Source organism: Elaeis guineensis, chromosome 5 (genome assembly GCF_000442705.2).
Source record: "Elaeis guineensis isolate ETL-2024a chromosome 5, EG11, whole genome shotgun sequence".
NCBI lineage: Eukaryota > Viridiplantae > Streptophyta > Magnoliopsida > Arecales > Arecaceae > Elaeis > Elaeis guineensis.
The window spans coordinates 20,145,252-20,169,218 of record NC_025997.2 but is presented as its reverse complement, the minus strand read 5'-3'; the positions used below and the strand labels follow the sequence as shown (position 1 = coordinate 20,169,218).

The 23,967-nt window shown below is 37.0% G+C and overlaps 1 protein-coding gene across 4 annotated transcripts; it reads right to left on the bottom strand.

Moving 5' to 3' along the window:
- Window positions 1-13,828: 13,828 nt before the first annotated feature.
- Window positions 13,829-22,715, bottom strand: LOC105032816 (uncharacterized). 4 transcript variants are annotated; one of them, XM_073257696.1, is made up of 10 exons: window positions 22,399-22,715; window positions 21,577-21,707; window positions 21,402-21,487; window positions 20,964-21,058; window positions 19,569-19,665; window positions 17,178-17,292; window positions 15,298-15,452; window positions 15,055-15,180; window positions 14,857-14,893; window positions 14,005-14,180 (listed from the first exon to the last, which is right to left on the bottom strand). In XM_073257696.1, exons 1-9 carry the CDS (start codon window positions 22,578-22,580, stop codon window positions 14,879-14,881), a joined length of 1,002 nt encoding a protein of 333 aa, XP_073113797.1. In that variant the 5' UTR covers window positions 22,581-22,715; the 3' UTR covers window positions 14,005-14,180; window positions 14,857-14,878. The 4 variants fall into 4 exon arrangements, with proteins under 4 accessions (XP_073113795.1, XP_073113794.1, XP_073113796.1 ...); XM_073257694.1 differs by lacking the exon at window positions 14,857-14,893 and having other exon boundaries at window positions 13,829-14,180; window positions 19,569-19,635; window positions 22,399-22,701; XM_073257693.1 differs by lacking the exon at window positions 14,857-14,893 and having other exon boundaries at window positions 13,829-14,180; window positions 22,399-22,699.
- Between the last annotated feature and the right edge of the window lie 1,252 nt (window positions 22,716-23,967).

Genomic DNA, 23,967 nt, shown 5'->3' with positions numbered 1-23,967 from the left:
AGAATTTCCTATTATATTCTTCGTATGCCCTTGGCTATTTAAAAAGATGGGTCCGCTGAAGACATTTGACCTTGATATAAATGTGTGGTCTATGCGGTCATACAATATACACATAAGTTTCAATAATTGTTTAAACTTAATTGTTAATACTTAATAGCTTATTCGTATACAAGTTGCTGCTCAGTGGCACAGGCGATGGTACGGTAGCTATTTGTATAGTAAGGTTTGCAAATTTTCTGACTTTAATCTGTTATTCACTACATTAAGGAGATATTTGATTTGTAATCGAAATCGAAATGAGAATAAAAATCGGAATGGTTTGGAATCGGAATCAGAATAGCTAAATTCTCCGAAGTATTTGATTCGTGATAGGAATCGGAATCGAAATTGGAATGAAAATTTGAATCTATAGAAGAGAGTAGATATTGAGTTCTATATAATTTGAGTCATTCCCATTTCACTCTGTAATCGGAATCAGAATCGGAATGGGACTCCTTCCAACCAAACGGTTGAAATGGGGAGTCATCCATTCTGATTTCAGATCCCACTCTCCCCAACCTAACATCCTCTAAGAGTGTAGTGGTGTTACATACGAAGGTTCTCTAATGTTGTTGTAACTGATAAATGTTTCAAGCTGGCAACTTTTGGAAATATCTCAAAATTAAACTACAATGTAAATGCCTCTTAACTATCTATCTTCGAAAACTACTCAGCTTAGAATGCAATTGTATTTTGCTGATGCTCCAATTGGGGAGATTTATTCTTACCATGACTTGCTTTATTTTTGATATGGATGATGCCTACTGGTCCATTATGAGGTCATGCTCAGGCGAGTCACACCACTAGATACCAGCAGCATATTGCCATGGCAAAAAGGCAAGGTTCCTTTTTTTTTCTGTCGAACTGAACTTAGCCATGTCTGTCATTCTTTCTGACGTCCGCGATAAGCATTGCAGATAGAGATTTGAAATTGAGGCAAAGATTTGAAATCAGTAACCGAGTTCAGCCAAGTCAAATATGTTAGACCATATTTGATTAAAATTCCTGCCAATTGAGCTATCTCTACCGTCCTTGGGTAATTTATGCTCAAAACTAAACTTGGAATAGCAGGTGAGTTGGTCAAACAATGCAAATCAAGCATAATTATTTTACATGAGCAGTTTGCTCAACTTAACAAGCCTTGATCCCAAACCAGTATGCAGTGCTTAAAATTAACTTTATTGGGGGTGCTTCGTTCGCAATTAGAATCGAAATTGAAATGAAAAGTAGAATGGATTGAAATCAAAATCGAACCCCCAAAGTGTTTGGTTTGTGGTCAGAATTGAAATTGGAATCGAAATGAAAATTCGAATCCTTAGAGAAGAGTAGAGATTGAATTTTAGATAGGTTGGATCATTTCCATTCCGTCCCATAATCAGAATCATAATAGAACTCCGTCGAACCAAATGATTGGAATGGAAGTCATCTATTCCCATTCCGATTCTAGATTCCAACTCCCTCCACCTAAACACCTTCTAACATCTTTGATTTAATTGATTTTGGAGTTAGTTGAGCATATTAAATTAAGGTCCAAGCTTATACATGATTTCTTTAGCCGCTAAAAATATCTAAAATTAGCTTCACCTTCTCAACTGCATTATATCCAAGAAACAATTTGGATTATAAGGTTATGTTGAATGAAAGATCACAGTTTACACAAAAATATCACCTTTGTAATGCAATCTGAATCTGTGCTTTAATAAAATTTTGAATGTCATGCGACTGGGGTTTGCCTCAGTAACCGTACTCCTTTGCTTGGCAACCAGGGGTCCTCGGCTCCATTATTGGGTGGTGCGTCCAAAAATATCTATCGGGTAATTGTATGGATCTCCTGTTGCTCCTTGAATTGATTTTGATGATTACAAAGCATTTGAGGGGATTACTAATGATCTTGGCTTGGAAAAAGACTTATTGTATTTCAGGGGCAAAATTGTAATTTTATCAACACCTGATTCAGAAGCCTCAAGAGCAAGAATAAAAGACGTGTAGTCTACTGGAGAAAATTTTAACATTTTTAAAAGTATATTTTGCAAAAAAATCAGATTTTTATTTTTGAGTCGACCCCATGAGTCGACTCATGGCTTAAAGAGCTGAACGACACACTGAAATTTTAGCTGGCACTCTCTGTGAGTTGACCCTATGAGTCGACCCACTGACATGAGTCGACCCTATAAGTCGACCTCTGCTGCTTTGCAGGTCAAAATTACAGAACAGTCATTTTCTGTTCTGTTCCACAGAGGTCGACCCTATAAGTCGACCCATGAGCATGAGTCGACCTTATGAGTCGACCTCTGTGACGGAAAAGTTCTGCAACGGCTAGTTTTTAACCCATTTCAATTGCATTTAATGCTCATTTAATGTGCTCTAACGGCTCTATTTCAGTCCAGATTACTCTCCACCATTTATTTGAAGATGTATAAAGGGACTTAAAGGAGGGAATCACAAGAAAGATAAGAGAGAAGGGTTTTGAAGAGGATTTCAAGCATACATTTCAGCCCTAAGCAAAGAGCCCTCTTGAAGTTAAAGAAGCTTTCATTTCAAGTTCACCAACTCCTCGAGCTCATTCAAGTCTCCAACCACGTTGAGAAAATCAGAAAGAGCTTCTTTCTAATTGTGTAAAGTGTATTTAAAGCTTTATTCGCTCATTAAAGGAGCTTCATCTGTATTTTTGTGCAATTAACTGTAATACTCTTTTTGAGTTATTATTTTTGTTTTGGAAGGATTCCAAAATATGGAAAGGTTGATCCGAACCTTGAATCGGATTGTATTGGATTGGCTTGTACCCAAAAAACAAGTGTTCTAGCTTGGAATAGCTAGAGTCGGAGGTTTCAATGTTGTATTGGGTTGGCTTGTACCCGAAAAATAAGTGTTCTAGCTTGAAATAGCTAGAGTCAGAGGTTCCGATGTTGTATTCGGTTTGAATACAGTTTAGTGGATTTGAATTCCCAAGTAGAAGCTTGAAGAGTGGATGTAGGTGCAAGGTTGGCACCGAACCATTATAAATCTTCTTGTTTGTGTTGTGCTTACTTGCTCTCCTTTTAAATTTCTTTATCCTCTTACATTCTTGCATCAAACTTCTACATCTTGCATAAATTACACTCTCCATACTTATCTTGCTCATTGTTAAATATTCTTCATAGTAGTAAGTTAAGTTTAAATTTTTCAGAAACCCAATTCACCCCCCCTCTTGGGTTGCATAGCTGGGCAACAAGTGGTATTAGAGCCCGGTGCTCTAGCCCTACTTTGATTTAACCATCAAAGAGTTAAAGATCTATGGCAACTCAAGTTGGCACTTCTCTAGCTGAGGGGCAGTCCACTAACCGACCTCCACTTTTCAATGGATCAAACTATACCTATTGGAAAGCTCGGATGAAAATTTTTATTCAAGCACTTGACTATGATATGTGAAGTATCATAGTAAACGGCCCTCACACACCCACTAAAATTATTGATGGTGTGGAATCAACCAAACCTGAAAAAGAATGGGATGAGATTGATAAGAAAATGGCTCAACTAAATGCTAAAGCCATGAATATTTTGTATTGTGCCCTAGATGCTAATGAATTCAATCGTATTTCAACATGCATGTCTGCTAAAAAAATATGGGATAGATTAAAAGTAACTCATGAAGGAACCAATCAAGTAAAAGAATCTAAAATTAACATGCTCGTGCATAAATATGAACTTTTTAAAATGGAGTATGATGAATCTATAACTGAAATGCTTACTCATTTTACTGATATTATAAATGGTCTGAAAAGTCTTGGTAAGTCTTATTCTAACAGTGATCTCATGAGAAAGATTCTTAGGTCATTACCAAGAACTTGGGAAGCCAAAGTGACCGCTATCCAAGAAGCCAAGGATCTGAACGTCCTACCCTTGGAAGAGCTTCTAGGATCACTGATGACACATGAGTTGAGCATGAAACAACACCAAGAAGAAGAAGTCAAAAAGAAGAGGACAATCACGCTCAAATCCACAGCTCAACTTGAAGAAAAAACTGATGATACAGAAAATGAAGAGCAAGATGAAGAAATGGCTCTCATTACTAGAAGGTTTAAGAAATTTTTGAGAAAAAGGAAACAAGGAATGAGGAAGAGGCCACCCACAAAAGGGGAATATAACAAAGAAAAGGATAAGGACCAACCTCTCATTTGCTACGAATGTAAGAAATCGAAATATTTTAAGTCTGAATGCCCACAACTGAAGAAGGATCCCAAGAAGCACAAGAAGAAGGCCATGATGGCTACTTGGAGTAGAAGTGATGAGTCAAGCTCTGAAGAGGAAGACTCAAATGAACAAGCCAACTTGTGCCTTATGGCACATGAAAATGAGATGTGTCTAGCATCTCAAGGAGCAAATCGAAAATGGTATCTTGATAGCGGATGCTCGAGACACATGACTGGTAATGAATCCCAATTCATCACACTTGATGCTAAACATGGAGTGATGGTCACCTTTGGAGACAATGGCAAAGGAAAGATCATTGGTATAAGTAACATGGGTATCACTCCCTCCAAGTATATTAAAAATATTTTATTAGTAGATGGTTTAAAACATAATTTATTAAGCATCAGTCAATTTTGTGATAAAGGATACAAAATCATTTTTGAATCTTCATAATTAAATCAAATCTTTTAGATCTAAAAATTAGCATATATAATATGTTTAATTTAAGTTTAGTTCTAAAATTAGAATGATTAAAAAAAAAAAAATTTCACATCAAACTGATATAAGGTTGTCCTGATATTGGGTTTACCCCTATATTGTAAAGGTTGTCCTAGTTTGATGTGAATCGATTTTTGAAAAGATATTTTTTAAAATATTTTAATCATTATTTTAAATTTAATTATATATATATTTGATATGTGTAAATTTAGTTTTAGATCTGAAATTTGATGTATTTGTGATGCATGCCAAATGGGTAAACAAACACGAGTTTCATTCAAATCTAAAAATATTGTTTCAACTTCTAGGCCATTAGAACTATTGCATAACTACTAGTCTAAGTGAAAAATGATATGGTTTTGTAATTATTGATGATTTTTCTCATTTTACATGGGTTTTCTTTTTGGCATATAAGGATGAAATTTTTCATGTTTTCTCAAAATTTTATCAAAAAATCATAAATAAATAAAAATTTTTAATTCAAAATATTCTAGGTGATCATGGAACCGAATTTGAAAATCAAGATTTTGAAAAGTTTTGTGATGAAAAAGGTATTGACCACAACTTTTCAGTACCTAGGACACCCCAATAAAATGGGGTAGTAGAAAGAAAAAATAGAACTCTTGAAGAAATGGCTCGTACCATGCTAGGTGAAAGCAACCTTCCAAGATATTTTTGGGTGGAAGCAATTAACACGGTATGTTACATATTAAATTGTACTTTAATTAGATAAATTTTAAAGAAAACTCCCTATGAGCTTTGGAAAGAAAGAAAACCAAATATTGCATATTTTTATATTTTTGGTTGCCGATGTTTTGTGTTAAACAATGGTAAAGAAAGATTAGAAAAATTTGATGCAAAATCCGATGAAGTAATTTTTCTTTGTTACTCCTCTTCTAGTAAAGCCTTTAGAGTTTTCAACAAAAGAACCTTAGTAGTAGAGGAGTCAATACATGTTGTTTTTGATGAAACAAATGATCTTCCTTCAAGGAAGAATGAAGGTTTTAATGATGCAGATCCACTTATAGAAGGGATGAAGGAGATCACTCTAAAAGATTCAACAATTCAAGATGATGAAGAACATGAAGACAAACAAGATGAGGAAGGTGAAGAACAACCTCAAGGTATAAACCATCTACCCAAAGAATGGAGGTATGATCACAATCACCCCAAGGAACTAATCATTGGTGATCCTACACATGGGGTAAGAACTCATTCTTCTCTTAAAGATGCATTCAATCATTGTGCTTTTGTCTCTCATCTTGAACCTAAAACTATAGACGAAGTTGAAAAAGATTATAATTGGATAAATGCAATGCAAGTAGAACTTAATCAATTTGAAAGAAATAATGTATGGACCCTAGTATCAAGACCTAAAAACTACTCAATAATTGACACAAAATGGGAATATAGGAATAAACTGGATGAACATGAAAATGTGATAAGAAATAAGACAAGATTAGTTGCAAAAGGTTATAATCAAGAAGAAGGAATTGATTTTGATGAGACCTTTGCACCTGTTGCTAGATTAGAGGCAATTAGACTTCTACTTGCATATGCTTGCTTTATGAGATTTAAATTATTCCAAATGGATGTCAAAAGTGCCTTTTTAAATGGATATATTGGTGAAGAAGTCTATGTTGAACAACTCCCAGATTTTGAAAATCATGCTTTTTCCAATCATGTTTTTAAATTAAATAAAGCTCTATATGGTTTGAAACAAGCACCCAGGGCTTGGTATGAAAGGCTAAGCAAATTTCTACTTAATAATGACTTTTTAAGAGAAAATGTAGACACAACCCTATTCATTAAAAGAAATCAAGATGATATATTAGTTATACAAATATATGTTGATGACATCATTTTTGGGTCTACTAATGAAATTCTTTGTCAAGATTTTGCAAAGCTCATGCAGGGGGAGTTCGAGATGAGCATGATGGGAGAACTTACATTCTTCCTCGGACTCCAAATCAAACAAACAAAGGAAGAAATCTCCATCATCCAAAGTAAGTACACAAGAGAATTACTCAAGAGATTTGAAATGGAGAACTCCAAACCGATTGGCACACCCATGAGCCCAATATGCAAGCTTGACAAGGACGAAGAAGGTAAGAGTATAGATTTAAAATTTTATAAAGGTATGATTGGTTCTCTATTATATTTAACTGCTAGTAGACCTGATATCATGTTTAGTATTTGCCTGTGTGCTCGATTTCAATCAAATCCAAAAGAATCACACTTGAATGCTGTTAAAAGAATTCTTAGATATTTAAATGGTACACAAACTCTAGGATTATGGTATTCTAAGGATTCATTAATTGATTTAATAGGATATTCAGATACCAATTTTGCTGGATATAAATTAGATAGAAAAAGTACTAGTGAAACTTGCCAATTTCTTGGAGTAAACCTAATCTCTTGGTTTAGCAAGAAATAAAATTTGGTAGCGCTGTCTATGGCTGAGGTCGAATACATTGCAGCCGAAAGTTGTTGTGCTCAAATCTTGTGGATTAAGCAACAACTCGAAGACTTTGGTATCAAATTTAATGAAACTCCCATAAGATGTGATAACACTAGTGCTATAAATCTCACTAAAAATCCAATCCAACATTCTAGGTCAAAACATATTGAAATTAGGCATCATTTCATAAGAGAACATGTCCAAAATAAAGACATAATTCTTGACTATGTTTGTACTGAAAGACAATTAGCTGACATCTTTACCAAGGCCTTAAGTGAAGATAGATTTTGTGAAATTAGGAGAGAACTAGGAATCCTTGATCCATTTGCTTAAGTGTCTCTCTGATTTTAAGGTATCAATACCAAAAATTTTTTTAGCTTAATTCTCATCTTTTGAGCTCAAACATCCAAAATAATCATTCTCATAATCAATTTTTGGGTATACATTCTTCTCCTAATATTTCAATTTTTTTTAAAATTGGTTCATCATTTTTCTGAATTTCTCTGTACCATGAGTCGAACCCCAGGACCCTAGGATAAACTTATAATTTTTGATCAAATCTTTCGGGCACTTCCTTTTGTTGGAAAACCTCCCTTGAGCCGACCCAACTCTTCATCTTCTTCCTTCCACCAAGCCAAAAGACTCCCTCTCTTCTTCCTCAAACCCAAGTTCTTCCCCAAAAACTCTTCTCCCACCATCTCTTATTCTCAAAATCGCCCTCTTGGAACCTAGCTCCTCCTTTTTCCCCTTCTTTGTTTGGAGCAAGTCAAGCTTGCCCTAGACTCTACCCGTCTTCTCCAAATCGGCACTCCTCTTCTTCAAAATCCTATCCTTCTCCTAAAAACCTTTTATCTCTCTACACATTTGCTCTCCCAAGATCCTTGCTAGCTCTGGTAGTGCAAATGGCTCCGAAAATGAAGCTTCCACAGAGGAGGAAATCAGTCTGCGGTTTGGAAGAAAGTGTGCGCCGGAAAAGACAAGCAACCGGGACCACATCAGCTTCAAACCCTGCTCCTGCATTTGCTCCAGCTACATCTCGGTCTCCAATTAGCCTCAGTAAGATACCCCTCTCCGATAGGAAGGTAGAGCCCGGCAAAAATATTGATTTCAGATTTTTTGATAAGGAGGGATTCTCTATCGGATCAAAAATCAAGGACCAAGGTTGGTGATAAACACTTAATTTAAGTCATTTAAAGCAAAAAATTATATTTAATTTATTTTATTTATTAAGAATTTGATGTTTCTTTTTATGTTTTACAGGAAAGGTAATCGTCGATACAAAGAGTCCGATTCATAGATCAAAAAGATTCAAGTTTGAAGAAAATTGGACTTAAAACAAAATTAAAATAAAAAAAAGATGCATACGGTATTATAGAAAATGAAGATACTATGCAAAGAATCCAAAAGGATATAGATGTCATTTTAAAGAAATAAAAGTTTTTTTTTGTAATTTGGAGCGTAAAGCAGTGGGTTCACGCGGAAGCAGCACGCGGGCGTGCGGGCGAGCACGCCGGCGGACGCGTGGGCGCGTGGGCGAGCGCGGAGGCGGGCGGCGGACGCGGGCGGACGGACGCGCGGGCGGTCGCAAGCAGGCGCGCGCACAGCGGGCGCAGCAGTGGGCACGCAGGACGGCGGGTTCGCGGGGAGAATTTGGCATGGCGGACACAGCGGCAAGCAAATTAAAGGAAAAAATTTAATATTTGGAAATGCTTCAAGTGGAAAAATTTATATTTTCTTTATCTGTTTGTGATCTTTCCATCTCATCCATCCATTTTTTAGTCATTAGTATTTTCTTTAGTCCCACATCGAAAAATCATGTAAAACTCCTCCCTCCTAACACCTATAAAAAGGCTTTTGTACTCCCATTGGAGGGGGAGCCCAGAAATTCTTCTAGAGCCTTGCATAGAGGAATAGAAAGGGACTACTTCATGAGCAGCTAGGCTAGCAGTCTCAGGAGTGGAGAAGAAATTTTGTAACAACACAGAGATGGTTTATTATTCTAAACTTTCTTGTATTTCTTTATATGCAATAAAGATTATGCTTTTTATTTAAATCGCCATGAGTTCTTTATTTGCTCTCTTTCATATGCTTTTATTTATGCTTTCTTGTTAGATTAATATTAGGAATAACTTTTACTTTCTGGAGACGCACCGTGATCTACGGGTACGGGGCGTGTCGAGGAAAGAAGAGTTGTTTACCTAATACCTTCCGGAGACGTGCCGTGATCTACGGGTACGGAGCGTGTCGAGGAAAGATAGATATTTTTTCTAAGATTAATCGTATCTATTTAATTAAAAGAAAAGAGATACAACTCTACTGGTGTAAAATTAATTCAAAACTCCCGAGCTCTTTTCTAATTATATCAATTTTAAGATAATTTATTTTGTAATCTCAACTTAGTCCAAGATCCCTGAGGATACGATCTCGACTCATCCTACCTACGTAGTGAGTAGAGTTAATTTTGGTGCTATCAATGACTACGCATCAGTTGAAAATTCTACTGCTCCTTAAAAGAAAATACTTATGTGGATCTTATTAGGAAATTTTATCTGAATTTGGGATATGGCAATGAAACAGTAAAATCCACAGTAAAGGGTATAGAAATTAGCCTTGATCCTATGCTTTTGGAGAAAATTCTTCATTTATCCTGTGAGGGATACTCAAACATGGAACTCCCAGTTAAGGAGGAGGGAATAAATGCTATTCTAGGAAGAACCTTCACTGGAAGCCTAAACAAATTAGAGGCCAAGATCCTTTCCATTGAAATGAGGCTACTACATCAAATGGTAACTAAGTTATTCTTTCCTAGAAGTGGTAGACATGATCTCCTCTCTGGCCGAGACATCTGCATTATGTATCATGTTATTACTCAAACCCCCTTGAACCTCCCGGCATTGATGATTGAAGCTATGAGAGAGACCTTGAATAGGTTCAAGGCACATTTGCCTTTCGGCATGGCTCTCACTTTAGTATTCAGGAGGTTTGGAGTTAGCTTTGAGGGGGAGGCAGTAGCTAGGCTTTCTCACTCTGACACTATCAACCGTCATACTTTGCACCGCATGGAATTTTTCAAGACTGATGGTGGTTGGACAAAAGGTGTGGAAGAAAGAGCTGAGGACAGAGCAGAGGACGAAGGACCATCATCACCTCTCCGAGATTACAGAGCTGTATCTCCAGACATTCAGTTTATTTCTGACCATGAGGCTGGGCCGTCAGAGTCTACAAGGAGGCACACTTTAGTCCAGTAGCCGGACAGCAGAGCACATCCCTTAGAGATCAGATTGGATGATGACCAGATAGAGATGATATCTCAGCGTGTAGCTTCCATACTATCTCGTCAGATGGGTACTTCAGCTTTTGCTCGGGGATCCACATCTCACGATGTATCTGATCAGACATTGATCCCCCACATCTCTACTGTGTTCCAGATGATTTTTGATCAGTCAGTTCGCATCGAGCAGCTTGAGGGTTGTGTAGTGAGACTGACTGGCAGAGTATTCGACTTGCAGAGGCAAATACTTGCTCTAGCCCATCCACAGCCACATGAGGACATCACTGAGGTCTCAGACCTATCTGCGGAGGCAGCCAGACTGCGAGGAGTCTTGGAGAGTGGCTTTGATTTTCTGAGGAGAGAGATTAGGGGCTCTAGTGAGCATGCTTTCACTCAATTCACTGCACTGCTACAATCTGTTTCAAGAGCTTTAAACCTTTTGGATACCATCAGACTATCACTTGTAGCACAGTCATTTGCTTCTCAGCCTTCAGGATCCTCTCACCCCTCCACTCGTGCTGGCACCTCTACCCGTGGCAGAGGCAGACGCGGTCGAGGTCGAGCCCATGGTCGTGATCCTTCATCTCCTCACCCCATCTTCGATTCATCTGACTCTGATCCATCCAGTCATGATATCTACTAGATCCAGTGTAGTCAGTCTTTTCTTTTTTTTGTCTAGGATTTATCTTGTAGGCCATGTAATGCAATGTTGACTGTTCGACTTTTGGATAGTTTCTATCCATGTCTTTTGTACTCTAAGTCAACACTTATGTATTAAAACATCTTTGTACTCACTCATCTTTTGAATATATATATACACTTTGACTTTCAATGAATGTCTCTGAATGTGATCAATTTGAATTACTTTTAAAATTATGAAATACTTGAATAGCAATATCTTTTCAATGACCAAATTGATATATCTTTTACAATTGCTATATTGAGGGGGAGTAGAACAATAAGCAATACAAAAACAAGCAACTAAAGAAGGAAGCTAAAGAAGTAAAATTGATTCCATCAAAAGAAAGGAATAAAAAAAAAAAAAAAAATTATTCAAAAAAAAGAGAGTAGAGAATCTCAATTGATGCTGTCAAAAAGAGAGAGTAGAGAATCAAGATTGATGAGATTGAGCAAAGCAATAAGAGCACTAAAGATTGAACATTAAGATTGAGATTGAGCAAAAATCCAAAAATCGAAATTGAGATTGAGCAATAAGAGCAATACAGATTGAACTACAAGCAAATTTCAAATTTATAACCAAAGTTCAAATTTATAGCAAATTTCAAATCTATCTTAAAGCTGCTTATGATGCATTTCGTTCCAATACTTGGCTATGATATTTGAAATTTATGCTCAATGCTTTATATATGCTTTTGCTCAAGTATTTTGTTATCATCAAAAAGGAGGAGATTGTTGCTCCTTGAATTGATTTTGATGATTACAAAGTATTTGAGCAGATTACTAATAATCTTGACTTGGAAAAAAACTTATTGCATTTCAGGGGCAAAATTCTAATTTTATCAATACCTGATTCAGAAGCCTCAAGAGCAAGAATAAAAGACGTGCAGTCTACTGGAGAAAATTTCAACATTTTTGAAAGTATATTTTGCAAGAAAATCAGGTTTTTATCTTTGAGTCGACTCCATAAGTCGACTCATGGCTTAAAGAGCTGAACGGTACGCTGAAATTTTGGCTGGCACTTTCTGTGAGTCGACCCTATGAGTCGACCCACTGGTATGAATCGACCCTATGAGTCGACCTCTGCTGCTTTGCAGGTCAAAATTACAGAACAGTCATTTTCTGTTCTGTTCTACAGAGGTCGACCCTATGAGTCGACCCATTAGCATGAGTCGATATTATGAGTCGACCCCTGTGACGGAAAAATTCCGTAACGGCTAGTTTTTAACCCGTTTCAATTGTATTTAATGCTCATTTAATGTGCTCTAACGGTTCTATTTCAGCCCAGATTACTCTCCACCATTTATTTGAAGATGTATAAAGGGACTTAAAGGAGGGAATCACAAGAAAGATAAGAGAGAAAGGTTTTGAAGAGGATTTCAAGCATACATTTCAGCCCTAAGCAAAGAGCCCTCTTGAAGTTAAAGAAGCTTTCATTTCAAGTTCACCAACTTCTCAAGAGCTTATTCAAGTCTCCAACCACCTTAAGGAAATCAGAAAGAGCTTCCTTCTAATTGTGTAAAGTGTATTTAAAGCTTTATTCGCTCATTAAAGGAGCTTCATCTGTATTTTTGTGCAATTAACTGTAATACTCTTTTTGAGTTGTTGTTTTTGTTTTGGAAGGGTTCCAAAACGTGGAAAGGTTGATCCGAACCTTGAATCGGATTGTATTGGATTGGCTTGTACTCGGAAAACAAGTGTTCTAGCTTGGAATAGCTAAAGTCGGAGGTTCCGATGTTGTATTGGATTGGCTTGTACCCGAAAAACAAGTGTTCTAGCTTGAAATAGCTAGAGTCGGAGGTTCCGATGTTGTATTCGATTTGAATACAGTTTAGTGGATTTGAATTCCCAAATAGGAGCTTGGGGAGTGAATGTAGGTGCAAGATTGACACCGATCCACTATAAATCTTCTTGTTTGTGTTGTGCTTACTTGCTCTCCTTTTAAATTTCTTTATCCTCTTGCATTCTTGCATCCAACTTTTACACCTTGCATAAATTACATTCTCCATACTTATCTTGCTCATTGTTAAATATTCTTCATAGTAGTAAGTTAAGTTTAAATTTTTCAAAAACTCAATTCACCCTCTCTCTTAGGTTGCATAGCTGGGCAACATCTCCCAATCTTTCTCTCCGTAAAAATAAATATAAATTATAAAAAAAAAGAAAAAGAAACTCGCCCAATTGCTGGAGGCTGTCTTTTTTAGGAAGTGGTGGCGTCACACTGTTGGTATTCCCTTTGCCTATTCAGCTTTTGTATTTATATCTGAAACATCTTGACCAGAAAGGGCTCCTCACCCATAGAAAACATCTCACTCTTTCTTTGTTTAAGCCATATAGATCTTGAAAAGCACAACCTGTCCCAGCTGGGGTGAACCACGTGTTGCAGATGTTGAACAATTACGATATATGGCGATCTAAACCACTTCCAATAGTTCAAGGTAATGCCAGTAAACAAGGTGCTAGCTTTAGTTCAAAGTAAATATAACATCTCTATGTGGTCTCCTCTAAAAGCACAAGCCAAAATCCAGTCTAATTCAATAACCTCAGCTCTCTATGAACACTAGATTTGATGCCAAGATGCATTCCATTCTTCATGGGTTGTATACATAGAGGAGGCACTGCAGCACATATTCAAAGCCACCACAGTTCAGAAACGATATAATATTTGATAAAGGTGAGAGAGAGAGAGAGAGAGAGAATTCAAATCCATGTGGGCGCAACAAGAAGCATGGTTTAATTCAATGCGGCACGCGTGTCAATATAATACAGCTAGACAACTTGCTTCTAAGGTAGAAGAGATTGGTTAACAATCAGTTGCTGAAGTTCAGACCAGAATCGGTGTACTCCAGAATTTTTTTCTAATCAGAGATCCAGGTATCCACTGCTGTTTACAAGCTCTTGCATCTTTTCAGCAGCAGCATTTAGAGTGGCATCGCTCTTGCAGAAAGCAAACCTGACATATCTATTGTGGTACTCCCGGACATTAGGATCTGCATGAAAGAATCGACAGCCAGGTACAGCTGCTACCCCTGCTTTCTCAATCAACTCTTTGACAAATTCCATCTGCAAAGCAATGATGTATTCACCAAATAACCAATTATTGTTGCATCATAACTAGTGAAGCACCAAAACAACCATTTCTGCCTGGCATAGTAAATGTTGCTAGTTTGCACATCAAATCCATCTCAGATAGGAAACAGAAGTGAAGAAACAATAAAGAAAACTAAGTAACTAGTCAGGACATCCAGAATAATTTCAGCACATGCTAGACTGGGATATAACCCTATTGTTCCCCTTTTCCATTGGGAGGAAATTCCATGTTCAAATGTTGAGAGGTGCTTCCCCAAATGTTTGAGCCACGCAATCTCCCATCATTTCTTTGAAATGATGAAACAGACAAGGACAAACAAGAAGACAACATGTTCGTCTTAAGCTCATGAAGATGAACTATTTAATACTTAAAAGAGATATTTCAGTCCAACTTCACAAGGAGCAATGCCTAATCATGTGCTTAATTAAAACAACTAATAATAAGTTAATAATTCCCCTTATTTTAGACATGAAGAACTAGAAAAGTTTGCATCCACCATATATTGTACTTTATTTTTATGAAAGCAACTAGCTGGATTTGACTAGAGAGATATAAGAAAGGTATGTATAAGCTCTGTTCCACTGAAACTTAGAGCGCAAGTTTTGTGCCAGTTGATTTCTCATTTTCAGTATTGTAAGGAATAACTTCACAATTTTCTTCAGGTGCTAGTTTATGCTCCCATCACCTGTCAAGTAGAATTCTAGAATTTTCTTATTGAAAAAACAAAATTTCAGGTGTTACATAGTTGTTATATTGCTCATACTAAATAATAAAGCATAAGGACCTACAAAGTTATCAAACTGAAGAAGTCTAAAAAGTCTGAAATAGCAGTCGAAGAACACATACATCAGAAAGTAGCCAGTTCTCAGGTAACTCTGCAAATACAAAAACTGAACCCCGTGGTTTGAACCGAATTTGAAGACCAAGCGATGAGAGCATCTGAACAACAAAGTCTCTTCTTGCCTCGTAGTCCTTTAACATCACGCAATAAGAATTAACAGGAATAAGCCTTTTTGCCACCTGTCCCATTTGGATTAATTATATCCACAGAAAAGAGGTGCTGCTTTAATTAGAAGAATGCATGCTCACTGCTTTTAAAGATTTAAAGTATGCTGGTGGGCTTTGCAGTGCAGTAACAGCAGCTTCCTGGAAAGGAGCAGGAGCTGAATCTGTGATCTTGATATGAATGTTTCTTATTGCAGATGCAACACAGGCTGGAGCACAAGCCCAACCAATTCTCCAACCTGTGAACTTTTCAAAATCATCACAATGATGACCAGTGCTAATATGCTCAACAAGAAGAGAGTATACTGTCTTTTGCAAATTAAGGCCTCCACAAAATATTGAAGAGAGCCTAGAATATTGAAAGTCACCAAGGAAGCAGCTATAAGCATAATGAAAAGAGGAAAAATACAATAGTTAATTTTCTGTACCAAGATTTGCTATGCCAATACCGAAGCCCAAATTGGTCGGCTGGCAGCATGGCTCGATGCGCCCCTATACCATTCTATATCGGGCCCAAACTGGTACAATAGAGACAAAGAGGGAGAGAGAGAGAACCTGAGAGAGGAACAGAGAGAGAGAGAGAGAGAGAGAGAGAGAGAGAAGGGGGGAGCGAGAGAGAGGGAGGAAAGGAGAGGGAGAGCTCGGAGAGGCCGATGTAGCCACTGGAGGGCTGTGGTGGCCCTCGGATGACCAGAGGAGTGGAGAAGAGGAAGAATTGAGAGAGGAAAAGAGAAAGCGTGAGAGAGAGGCGAACAGAGGAAATGGGAGGGAAGAAGAGCTCGAGGGGCCGGTGGTGTGCCAAAGGGCTGTGGATTGCAGTTGTCCCTCCCCGATCTCTTGCAGATCCAAATAAGGGTGCTTGCCTGCTGCTGATTTCACTGTGAATCAGTAAAAAAATAAAATTCATCGATCGAAACAAGGGCAAGCGCCCCTATTTCGATTCGCAGGTGTCAGGGAGGGAGGTCCAGCCATCCTGGGCCCTATAGCGGGCATCACTGGCCTCCTCTCTCTCTCTCCCCCCCCCTCTCTTTGAAGGAGGGCGGAGCTTGGGCAATCTTGGTGGCCCTCCAACGGCCTCCCCGGCCTTTCCCTCTCCTTCCTCCCCTCTCTCTATTTTTCTCTCTTTCCTTTTCCCTCCCCCCATCCCACTGGTGTCTTGTTTTGCAAGCTGGAACCGTCCTCGTCGGCCATCGATACGGTTCGACATGCCTCAAACCAAACGGTTTTGTCTGATTCAGCGAACCTGGATCGGTACCTTTTAAATTCATCTATAATTCATTTTTTACATTCAGGGGGGTAGGGGGGTTGAACTTTGGAAAAGGAATGGGAATGATCGACTCCCACTCCAGCCTTTCGGTTGGGAGAAGTCCCATTCCCATTTTGATTTCAAGGGATAATAGGAATGCCTTAATCCCCCAAAATCCAATGCCTACTCTTCCCTAATATTCAAATTCCATGTAAATTCTGATTCCGATTGCAGTCGAACCAAATGCATCAGGGGATATGGCCATTATGATTCCCATTCCAATCCATTCCTATTCCAATTCAAGTCATAAACCCAATGCACCCTCACTGCAAGAACTAAAAAACCACACTTTTTAGCTTAAGTTGCACATTATTACTTGTGATATATGTCTTTATTTATTAGATCTATTTTTGAACAGTTTGTGAGCACTAGCAAACTCTAATAAAAATTTCTCTCAATTTAGGAGAAATGCTAGTAACAATTTGCATTTGCACTTCAAATGAAGAAAAAAAATTGATCTAATAAATATTTAATTTCTTCAGAACATGCTAATTGTGCAAGATGTAACAACTCCTGAATGCAGTGCTCTAGACTATACAAATGTTCAGTTGGCAGAGGGATAACAACTAGTCAGCTGAGCATCAATAAAGAGGTACTGCTCTCAGCATCATGTGTCTGTTAGAGTGGCAGCTCAATCATGACAAAAGGTGGCGCTCACCTGTGACGCTGAAAGTTTTAGACAAGGATGATGTAATAATGGTCCTTTCTTGCATGCAAGGAAGTGTGGCAATGGATATGTGCTTTTGCATGTCAAAAGTTATATACTCATATACCTGAAAGGAACAGACATCTCTCAGTGAATCAAGCTAAATTCATGAGTAAAAGGGAACTTTCTTCAAAATTTCTCTTCTAGAACTTTCTGCATGATACAATCCAAGATAACGTAAATTATTAGGACATCATGGCTACATACAGTGAGAGACTTGCATCCAAGACCAAATATTGACAAAATCATTCTTACAAATATAATACATGCTTCATTGACATCATATATGGTCATGCCAAATATAAGATATAGAATAGTAGATCCATCTCCAGGTCTTCTTTTTTGTTTCTAACTATTATATCTATTTTCAATCTGATTGTTTCATAATGACCATTGACAAAAAAGACCATATACTCCCAAACTGAACTTAATACCTTCTATCTTCATACATTTGTCCAACTCTTGGAACATCCTGCTGCCTTTATTCTTAGGTCTGTCAACTACAAGCAGTGATACCCTGCCAAAGAGGCATGGTTCGCATTCTAGACACATAACAAACCATTTAATCAACTTAAGAACTACTGTTCTATACTTCTATCTACCATATTAAAGCTTCATCAGTTATTCCAAAGAGACCTAGTCGATTGGTTCTCTATCTTAAACATCAATGGGAACGAAGGCACATCACCTAGCCATTACCTTGCACACTATAGTAGCCCTGAGTATATTGGAGCAGTCTTGTTGATATGGATTAGGTTAGCCATCAACAAAGAGAAAGTCTTGGTTCTCCCAATGCAATAGACATAACAACAAATCCAGATAAAATAAAATGATGAAACAAAAAAAAAAAAGAAAATGCTTGAATTTCTTTCATATCACCAACTAAAACAAATAAAGTGTCCCTTAATGCATTGTTTTCATGATTTTAGTAAGAAAATGCTTTAGCAATACATGAAATCTCACATCCAAAACCCAATCTGGCAGCCAAGCAGTGCCAGTTCAAAAGGGAGTAACAGGGAGTTACACATAAACTTTGCAACTTTTCTATGCGATTTGTTTTACAATACTTTGCAAAATCCCACAGATTGCTATACGAGGAAACATGTTTAGGATTGCTATTGGTAGTATAGCTTTTAGAGCTTTTAGAAGTAGAGCTTTTAAGAAATAGAGATTTTAGAAGTAGAGTTTTATAGAAAGTTGTTTGATGTTTGGTAACCACATTTATAAGTTTTTTAGAACTTTAACATATATTTGGTAACTAAAATAAAAAAATACTTTTAGTATGATAAAATAACAATAAAAGATATTGCATAGTACTATATAGTAGAGAATAATACAACATAATACTATACATTATTATATATTAAAATATTATTATATTGTATAATATTATTATCATATATTAATATAATATTGTAATATAATGTAATGGATTATAATCTAATCCAATAATAGATTATAATATAACAAATTATATTATATTATTATAATATAATAATATTACATTATTATTAAATATTATTATATTCAATTATATAGTTATAATATAATAATACTATAAGAGATTATATATATCATAACATTAATTTATTATTATATTATATTATATTTATAGTATAATAACATAATATGGTATGATATAAGATGCAATTATGAGACTTGTTGGTGGGTATTTTGGTCAGTAGAAAAATAGTTTCTCGATTTTTTATCAAATACCACCATAACATCCAAAAGTGCTTTTAGAGGGCTAGAAAGTACTTTCTGGCACTCCAACAGAAAGTGCTTTCTGACACTCCAAAAGCTTTGCCAAACAGGACGTTAGTAGTATGGTTGTTCTCCAAGCATAAGCCTAGCTGACACTATATTATGATATCCATCTCAAAGGACATAATGCAAGAGTAGACATAGTTCATGATTCAAACTTAGATTGTAACATTTGGGAGATTGAATTTCACCAACAACAGGTGTCCCTCTCATTGGGAAATGTCCATCAATATGAGAGAACAAATCAACAACAACCTTTATGCAAATCTAACATATCATGATCTCTAGGGAATCAACATGCATGAGATATTCAAATGACACAGTTGAAATAGGATTTGATAGATTCTAACACTTGAAAAGTCAACATATTTGATTTTCAACAATATTTTCTTACGTATCTACTTCTTTAACTATTTCTATTATTATTAAGTTGAAGTTAATTAAGCTATATAAAGGCCATATAATTCAGTGACTGCTGATATAACTATTTAGCCATTTTCTAAATATTATGTTCTGTTTATTTGTTTGAATTAATGATAAAATTCATGAAGAATATATATAAAGAAAATGAATGCATACTTCGTCTGTAATAGCAATGCAGTCCATTTTGCAGCAAGCTCCAGCAATGGCCTGAAGTTCTTCCTTACTGAAAACTTTTCCAGTTGGATTGTGAGGACTGTGCCAATGTCAATTAGTTTTTTTTGCACCAATCTAAAAATTGTATGAGAATATTAACTGCAGCACTTCATATTCTTGTAGTGAGCAAAAACTTTAAGAGTAAGTGACAATAGAACATATGAAAATCAAGGTGCCATAAGTATTCTTTCTGTGTATTTGAGGTAAATTAAATCCATTCTAAGAATATAGAAAAACCACTAGTTGAATGGGCTAGCTAGATATTATGACCGAAGATAAGTCATGCAAACAACAGGAACTTTTAGTAGTAGTCCAAAGGATTGCCAGGAACCCACAAATTTCAGTGAATTAGTACATATAGAGTCATAGAAGTGGAAGAAATTGTGCTAAAAGGCCTTGCCTGAACAACGTGGTTGATCCTGCTAACATAAATTCGAAACTTCATTCAAATTTTCAAATATGTGCACCTTGATTTTTTCATCATTGGTAACAGTCACAAGTAATGATGATTTAATCAAATCCAGGAATTGGATTTAAGATGGGCTAATCATGACTTCACTCAGGTCCAAGATAATAACTGAATTCTATGCTCCACCTGCAGCACTGCTAATTCTGTCAAATTATACATTATTTTATGAAGAAACAATCTTTATATCATAGTAACAGTAATTAGTGTCAGATTTGCAGAGGCTCAAACTAATCTCCAGCATATAGTATAAACTTAACTAACATTTAAAAGTCTTAACAGAGAGTCAAAAATAGATATAATATTACTAGAATCACAAATGTAGCCATGTAGGAGACAACAAGCCAATGCAAAATATCCAAACGACCACATCCAAATACAGAAAGAGGGTCTGCCAATGTGAAATACTATATTTGTAAGAAAGCCCTCTTTCAAGTTAGAGTTCATTTGGTTCCAGGTACAACTAACAACATCAAGATTTGCCTTAACCATGGAATCATGTATAAGTTCAGTTTGATAATTGATGCCAGTTTTATGTTAATGAATCATACACATAATATCCAACAGCATGGTACTTCTTTAAAATCCATCTCAAAGGTAGGTAAGGAGAAGAATAGCTAAGCCTTAGAACATATAAGTCATGAAAATACCAACTACTGCTGCAACTATTGAGAGATTTTAATGGAATATATCAAAGATTGGGCAACAACAAGAATCAAATGAAAAGGACAAGCAGCAATCTGCAGAATAGTACTATTTGTACAGGACATAGGCTTATTGTTTCGCAATTCACATATATAAATTATTAAATACAGCATAAATGTTCGTAAAACACTGTTTCTGATGCCATTCCTATAGCAATGAGTAGTCACCTGTTCAAAACCACAGCTTTTGTTCGACTGGTAAAAGATTTCATGAGTTTGTCAACATTCAGAGTCCAGTAAGGTGGATCCAATGGCACATAGACCTAAATCATCCAGTTAACAGTTCAATAATCAGATTAGTTTAGCTGATTCAGAAACAACTTAGACAAATCAAGGAGGTTATTCAGTCAATACTATCCAAGTCATATAACAGTAAAAAATTGAGCAATCCACAGATTTCACTCAGCTGAGAACATTCGGTCTCCAACAAGTTAGATGTACATTTGATACATAATATTCTTCTTCTTCTTCTTTTTTTTTCACTTCTTGGCGCAAAAATAGATGGGAAAGTCCCATCCTTGATGCACAAGCAAGAAGTTCTCAATTTTTCGCACGTGCAATTCCATAAAGCTTATTAGAGGTTAAAGTTAAGAAGACGATACTCACAGGAATTCCTCCAGCTAAAGCGATGCATGATTCATATGTTTCATAAGCAGGATCAAACAACAATACTTCATCACCCTGGTTAATTGCTGTTATAAGTGGAACTGATCTTAAAATTTTCAGAATAAAAAAGGAAGAAGTATGTGAAGGCTCCAGTAACATGCACAAGTATACCAACTTGCAAATATCGCTGCTGCAAATGCCTCAGACTGGCCACAGCATATTACTACATCTGTAAGAGGATTTACCTCAAGACCATAATTTTGTCTCATAGTTGCTGCCAAGAGGTCACAAATACCTTGCACATGCCTTGAAGCAAAAGATACACTTAAACAATTGGAAACAAAATCAAGACAAGCTGAGCACGAATGAAAACAAATCATATTGGTAACCAAAAGGTCATGGGCAGCACTGTAGCCTCTGCAAAAGTTATTACGCTATTAATTAATGTAATTTCATGATTTATTTGGTACAAAAATAAACTGCACAGGTAAAATAGATGCCTAAAAGTAGAGCTATGCTGAGTATACTATTCCCCTCACAAAATTGATGGGTTGGTTCGCCCCAAATCAACACCTCTAGCTTCAAATCTTCCTAGTTTAGTGCCTGCTTTGTATTACAAGATAAACCATTTTGGGAATCGGGGAACGTATCCAAAATACTCAAAGCCCAAGATGCCGGCTTTACAAGTTAACTGTGCCTTTTCGAGCCATATTAATTGAATGTACCTCAATGCAGTTCATCCCTCAAAAAGTCAAAAACAAATCAACTCCTTTAGCTCCTAAATTCCGGATCGACTTCCATCCAAAAAAACCAAATTCTCCTTCAAACAATCAGCTAGCACTAAAAACGGTATTATTCTATCTCATAAGCTCACTAATGTTCTCCAACTCCATTTCCACCTCTTGAGCTCTCAGTCAACTGCTGAGAATTAGTTTACAATCTTCATTTATCAAGATCTAGACCGCAAAGAAAAGAGGATGAGATGGAGAAGGAGGACCTGTATTGATTGAGATCGGCATTAATGGCGGAGATGGCGGCCTCCTTGACGTGGGGAGGGGCGGGGAAATCGGGGAATCCCTCGGCGAGATTGATGGCGCCGCATCTCTGGGCAAGATGGGAGAGATCTTGGATGGGAGAAGGGGTTAGGGTCTGCGAAACTCTAGAAAGCTTCGCTTCCATGGCTTTGCTTGCTTGCTTCCTTCCCCCGTATGTTTGGGCAGTCGTGTGACCTTATCTCTGACAAGTGAGTCACCGCTACCTTTTTTCTTTTTTTGGTAAAGTGAGTCACCGCTTCTTTCACTCCGTCCCTTCGTCGAAGGAGCCGAGCGGCTGTCGCGAACCAGACAGCGTACATCACTTTTGAGGCTCTAAAACTAAAACCATGCGGCTGCCTGATGAAGTGGGGAGGCTAAGGTGGGTCTCATGGACCATTTTGGGAGTCGGAGAGCTTGCATCTCAGTCAAGCGTCCAATTAGAATCTCTTTATCTTATAAAATAGAACATGTAAAACTGATTATAGAGGTAACATTCCTCTTTGAAACAATTGAGGTAGCATAATCCTGAGAGAAATCCCGGCCAATATAATTTTTGAGGCATAATCAAGCAGGTCATGAATGTTGTTTTCAAACAACCTTATAGGGTCACTCTCTTGTGGTTATTCATTGGATTACTCAAAAACAAGTTCCGTCTTCGTTGATGCTAATGCTTACAGAGGTTCATATACATGAGCACTGGGCCGTATCTGGCACGGCCTGGCTCAGACCCATCGAGTCAGGGTTCAAATGGGCTGTGCCAGGCACGGCTTGTGACCCACAGGCCTGATCGACGGCATGCAGACCTAATGGGCGATCTTTTTTTTAAAAAAAAAAAAAAAAAGTCCAAACGGATCATGCCAAGCACGATCTGTAATAGCTAATTTAATTTTTTTTAAAATTTTTTTGGATTGGATAACAGCTGGATAAAAATATTAAATACAAAGTCTTGTATGCTGGTGAAATCGATGCAATCACAATAATGATGCACTAAATTATCAATAGACTGCCTAAATATTTTATCCTCTTGTTAAAGTAAAAAAATTAGATACAGACTCAATAAAGTTCAATTATATTGTTTGACTTGCTCTCGATTTGATGATATCAACCATCAGAGAAACATACATATCAATAATACAATTAGGGCATATAACGAGGGCACAAAGTGTTACCTACTTACTTTTATCAATAGCAGTGTTATCAAACCATCAACCTGATTTTTGACAGCTATAGGTTAGTTAATATGATTAAAACTTTCAAAACTAAAACATACAGATAAATTTGCATAGAAATTACAAGTGTGTAGATGCATACAATGATTAGAAGATTGAAATAAATAGATTCTTTCTTTTTTTGAGTTTCATTACAATTAATAACAAGAAATGAACATGTAGATGACGAAATCATGCTTGGATCGGGCCTGATCGTGCCATGCCTGGATCGGGCCTGAATCATGCCGGGCCGTGTCATGCTTGGACGGGCCAGCCCAGGCCCGCGGGTCGTGCCAACCCTCATGAGCAGTGTCGGGCTTGGAC

Coding starts and splice junctions, on each gene's coding strand:
- LOC105032816 (XM_073257693.1), bottom strand. CDS start 22,580: ATGGAAGCGAAGCTTTCTAGAGTTTCGCAGACCCTAACCCCTTCTCCC. Junction 21,708..22,398: donor GCCGATCTCAATCAATACAG/GTCCTCCTTCTC, acceptor TTTTGCTTCAAG/GCATGTGCAAGGTATTTGTG. Junction 19,666..20,963: donor AAAGCTGTGGTTTTGAACAG/GTGACTACTCAT, acceptor ACATTGGCACAG/TCCTCACAATCCAACTGGAA.